At 37.6% G+C, this 5,569-nt stretch overlaps 1 protein-coding gene across 1 annotated transcript; it reads right to left on the bottom strand.

The window, feature by feature from the left end:
- Positions 1 to 1,574: 1,574 nt before the first annotated feature.
- LOC145787268 (uncharacterized) lies at positions 1,575 to 2,974 on the bottom strand. The gene is made up of 4 exons (XM_082598978.1): positions 2,797 to 2,974; positions 2,271 to 2,394; positions 1,997 to 2,144; positions 1,575 to 1,692 (listed from the first exon to the last, which is right to left on the bottom strand). Exons 1-4 carry the CDS (start codon positions 2,972 to 2,974, stop codon positions 1,594 to 1,596), a joined length of 549 nt encoding a protein of 182 aa, XP_082455104.1. The 3' UTR covers positions 1,575 to 1,593.
- Between the last annotated feature and the right edge of the window lie 2,595 nt (positions 2,975 to 5,569).

A 5,569-nucleotide genomic window follows, 5' to 3' on the forward strand; every position in this document is an offset into this window, starting at 1 on the left:
TTTCTCACAAAATTTCGAGGGGGCCCGGGCCCCCCCCATAAATCCGCGCCTGCCCATGTGCTACGGTCCTGTATTAAATTCAATTTTTTTCTAAAAATGAATAAGTTAATTGTAATACTCAGTCTAAAAAGTACTTTTAGTACAAAATATACGACTAAAATGAGCGATTTTTCAATCAAAAAAACAACCAAAACTGTGCTTCACTAGTAGTCTAAGCGTAAAACGTATTGACCTGGAATAAATTGCGACCTTAACAAATTAAATATCGTTGGAAAGCTTAACTCCTCTAGATTAAGATTTTCACTCTCCTCCAATCAGAGACCCTTGGTAAAAAAAGTTATGGCCGTTTTTGAAGCAGCACCTTGCGCCGCTAGTGGCGAAACCGTATTTTTCCTTTTGCACAAGTTTTTAGGCTCATTTTTAACTTTTTTCCCTATGTGTATAAGAAAGAGACAACTCACATTTGATAAAATATTATTTATATTTAAATGACGTCACTCTGACGTCATCAAATTAAAATTGCTTACCTATTACTCTCAGCCCATTGATAATTGCAGATCCAATACATTTGTTCTAAAAAATCGGTTTTAGACATAACAGAGCTTCATATAATGATTCAAGGGGGCATTTTGACCCCAGGTCCGGTTTAATGACGAAACTAAACGCTACAAGTGGGTAGAGTGATTATGGGCATTATACAAAAAATGCAAAAAATTTTAAAACTTTACTTCAATAATTATGCCGTGGAGTGTTTTTGTTTTATTATCTTTATCCTGCATTGCGGGAAAGCGGACTTGAGCGCTATGCATCGGTGTACGCCTTCCGACGTAGCCTACACCTGACCCACGCTGCAGCCGACTGCAAGGTCTGTTTCCGGTTGTCTACTCTACTTATGACTTAAATTTGGTACTACCCATTACTCGAAATCGATCACTGGGTAGAGGCAATTATCGTAAAGTTTCTTGCCCAGAGAAACAACAGCAAGTGCGGGTGGCTGGAGTCGAACATGCAGGCTCTCGACTGCGAGCCCAACGCGCTAACCACTCGGCCACTGCTGCCAGTGCCCAAGGCGTGTAACTATTGTTCTTGTCGACTGTGAAAATTCGACTCACACTGCTAATGGATATGCCATGTCTGAGGAGTACAGCTCAACTATCCAGTGGAATCTTTCGGGTAGTCCAAATTTGGGCAATAGGCTACACAAATAATAATATTTATTTGCATCAGACAAAGCTGTCAGTATACAAAACAAAGAAATAATACACAAACTGCAAGTGCACAAAATCTCACTAAATAGGCTATCTAATGGTACAAGTTTACAGACAATGGTACGGTAGTGTTGCAAGTTAGAAGAACTGAAAGTATTCAGAACGATAAAAACAATCAGATGACATGGCAGCCATCAAAACTAGATATCAGCATACATAGAATTATTATAATGAAGACGATAATTTGATATACGATGGCAATCGGACCTCATCAGGGAGGCAACAATAGAGTTTGTTTGTTTGTTTATCTTTATCCTGCATTGCGGGAAAGCGAATAGCGAATAGAAATTTAATAGCCATTCTGGTGCCGGATCTAAATTGGCCTTTATTGGCATATTGGCATAACTGCACCTGCTGCGTCAGCTTTCCATCCCCATTGTGCGAGATCCACGATTTCAGTGTCAAGATGCTTCCACTGACATACCTGAAGCAACAGTTTTACATCAACTTAGATAAATCAAGTCTTGCTGCCATAAAATTTTTGATTTGTAGTACACCACATGTTTATGCTAGTCATATTATAACGCAACTTGTTTTGCTATAACTTGCATCTTTTCCTTACCGCAGTTTAATAGCGCAATTTGCTGTAATATTTTGAAGTTACCGACAATAAACAATTCTTGAAAAATATCTTCAAGTGGTATAATCTATAGAGCAAAGACGCTTTTATACTAAATGATTACGGGTATTGTGTTACAATACCATTAGGCTACGCACTATTATTTCACCTGCAAATGTACTCTGAAGGAATGAAAACGAATTGCAGCTTCGGTGGGTGGCAATCTTTCAGGATGAACAGTGGAAGCTGTTGCAACCATCTGCATGTACTTGACGTACCGTAGTTGGCCAAGTGAATCGGCAGGTTTTGCACTAAAGCTTGATGGATCAACAAAATATAGCATTACTATCGGTGAATCTCATTCAGACTGGTAGGCTACTCAGCAACATTTTCATTTCTTCTTATTTAATTAACTGTGCACCAAAACAGTCCCAGTAACTAACCTTTTCAATAATAAATCTCTTCCAGCATCAGCTATTTGCTCACGTGTAGAATCTAATCTCCTAAATACACCAGCAGATTGTTGAAATTCTTCCTTCTTCAGGTAATTGAACATCTTTAGCTTTCCTAAGCAACAAGACAGATGACATAATTAATCATTGTCACCAAATAATGTGTGCATACACTCCATACATTGGCATTCCAAATAAAAGTATTACAATATTAGAATAATATTGAGTGGATTTGGTAATGACTGCCATCTGAATTCTTGCATATCTTTTAAAAGCTGATCAGAAAATGGTAAAAATGTACTTTCAGACAAGCATGGTAAGCAGTTCAGAAATATATAAAACACTGTAACAAACACTATATATAAAACACTGAAAGCAAGATTAAAATGTACTGCTACCAAAGCTGATTAATTATATTGGTACCTTGTTGATATATTGCAGAAGTTGTATCACATCCACTCCAAGCATGAGCAAACAGCAAGTAATTTTTGACACACCTCATGCACCTTACAACTACTTTCGCTCTCTTCTTTTTCTTTTAGATATTGATAAAGATGACTGTCACCAATGTTTTGTGCATAGCTGATTAATGTCTTCAGTCCACCTCGTTTCACTTCTTGTAGCTTTGATAAATTATGAGATTGGCATTTGATGCATAAACTTTCATTATAAAAAGCTTGATTCTGATTTTCCATTATTCAATTATCTCCATAACATCTGAAAACTAGTCTATCAATTCTAACTGTTTAATAAACTAAGCTATACAACTTAGAAATCATTACCGGTATTTCATAAAAATCTTTAAAGCTGTAAAGAGAAAAAACTAACATCAGACCTGGAAAAAAAATGGCCACACAGAACATTTGCTCTTTCAAACTTAATCTATATCTGAATATGTTATAGCCTTTACAGGTGGTCTCAGAAGTAACAAGAACCATAGCTCCTACTGGTAGGCTGGCCTCCTTATTTAACTGATAGTGTGTGCAATTACCAGAAAACGTATTGTTGCATGGATATCACTAGAAGCTACCAGGTCTCAATAAACACCCTTCCTTTGTCAGTTTGTGCACCAGTACACTGGTAACAGTGGCCTACTACTACTACCATACTGCATTCATTGGTACAAATACTTCACACCTGCATGCAATGCCATTTAAAATCCAAGGTGTTAAATGAAAGAGAACTCAACTAAAAGAACAACAGAAAATTCAAAAATTTAACATAAGCTAGAGATGATAAGACATGCTGCATGTAAAGAACATTTAGACCTGTTTCCTTTAACTTTCATCATAGCCCAGCATACCGTACTGTACACTGTTATAGGCCTAGTGCACCTGTGTAATGTGTATCGCCTGTTGCCCGGTACCCTATCTAACGTTTTGACTTCTGTTGCAAACCAAATTAAATGAATAATCTGACATAACTTACGGTACCGATAATGAGGTTCTTGCAAACAGTTCCCAAAACAAATTAAACTACGGTAGGCTTGCCTGGTACGGTACTCAGTTCTGTGATATTTAGGCTAGTACTGCAGCCAGTGCAGAGTGGTACTGGTAGATCAAGAATCTTTGCTGTCCCAAACCTACTCAGTACTGCCTAGTCACTTACAAACCTCATGGCTATTTTTTTTTCTTTTTGCGCAACGCTCAGAGTTCAAGATGGATACCACTACATGGCTAATAAGCTGGTCAGTGGTCACCGGAGCAACTTCGACTGCCAGAATTTTACACGGCTTGCTGTTTCTGCTGAAAACATAGTTAGATTAGCTGCGCCACTAGCGGCGCAAGGTGTTGCTTAAAAAACGGCCACAACTTTTTTTGCCAAGGGTCCCTGGCTGGAGGAGAGTGATAATCCTAAACTAGAGGAATTAAGCTTTCCAACGATACTAAATTTGTTAAGGTCGCAATTTATTCCAGGCGGCCCTATATTTTCGCATTTTACGCTCAGACTATAGTACGATTTCAGTTCGTGAAGTAGTTTGTTTTCTATGTTACGCTTCATTGGTTGGCTGCGGGGGAAAGGTCAATTGCTTGTGAAAGCAACTTGTCTTGTTCTTGTTCAGCACTTAGCAGTTAGTAGAATTTTCGTAAAAGCGTGGAATTACTGTTAAAAAACAAGGATCTGACTGTTATATTTTGTTCAAGTTATTTTTATAAGAAAAACAACAGGCCAAGTGATACAATGATAAGCCACTTATTAATGGGCTCTTGTAACTGCACATAAGCTATGGCCCTTGAAAGAACTGCTGGTGTGTTATGGTAGGCTACTGTGTTGGTGTGAAAGCAAAATGCTGAAATGCTGTTGGTCTACAATTCTGATAGACTTGAAATTCCTTCCTGCGTTACTGTGTCTTCATAATAATAACTAATAAGTGAGAATTATTGTCTTATTTGCTACAATACATAGGTTTCCGTAGTACGGCCTTTTTTGCTACCGGTAGCCTACTTGTGAAAAAATGTACCATAGTCAACTTGGTCTAGTTTGCTAATTACTTTAGGTTATGAATCGAAGCTACTGTACGTTTTAAATAATTTTTCATATAGTATATAGAGACATTTCAGTGATATAGGCCAGTCAAGCAGTAATGTAATGTGGTATAGCCTAGTTATTTTATATTTTCTGTTAAAGCATAGTAGCTGATTCGAAATGATGTACAAGACAAATAATTAATCATTAAATCAGAAATGAACTGGTTTTTTGTGTCACTAGACTGCCATTGTAGTTGTATTGTGTACGGTATGCTTGGGAGCTGGTATACAAGTCCCCCCTTGGCAACTCATGACAAAGAGGAATTGACCAAAACATGTGGATTGAAGTGTGTGAACAGTAAAGTAAAGGTAAAGTACTTTCACCCTATATGTTTGGTTGAGTCCTGTCTTTGTCATGAGTTACCAAGGGGGGGGGGGAGGGGGGACTTGTATACCAGCTCTTATGTTTGTACTTGCTGATAATTTGGTCACTTTTATGTTTATAACTTATATTCAGTTTTACCTTTTTGCAACTGCTGCTTTTATTGGCATGCCATGAAATATTTCACCAAAACAAAGTTACATGCTCTTAAAGACTTTAATCACAAAAGAAAGAAAAATCAATTAAAGAGGATTAACTTTTCAAAGCTTTGTTGACTACCACAGGAATGTCGACTGTAGTATGGCCATTGGCCAGTAGTGAAAATGTTAGTTTGAAGTTTGAAAAAACATTGGTTTGACATTGATCAAGAGCAATTTTTATGTGAAGGAGGTTGCTGGTTTTGGTTGGTTGGCTTGCTAGCTTGAAGGTTGCTGGTTTTG

Source organism: Aplidium turbinatum, chromosome 18 (assembly GCF_918807975.1).
Source record: "Aplidium turbinatum chromosome 18, kaAplTurb1.1, whole genome shotgun sequence".
NCBI classification, from domain to species: Eukaryota; Metazoa; Chordata; class Ascidiacea; order Aplousobranchia; family Polyclinidae; genus Aplidium; species Aplidium turbinatum.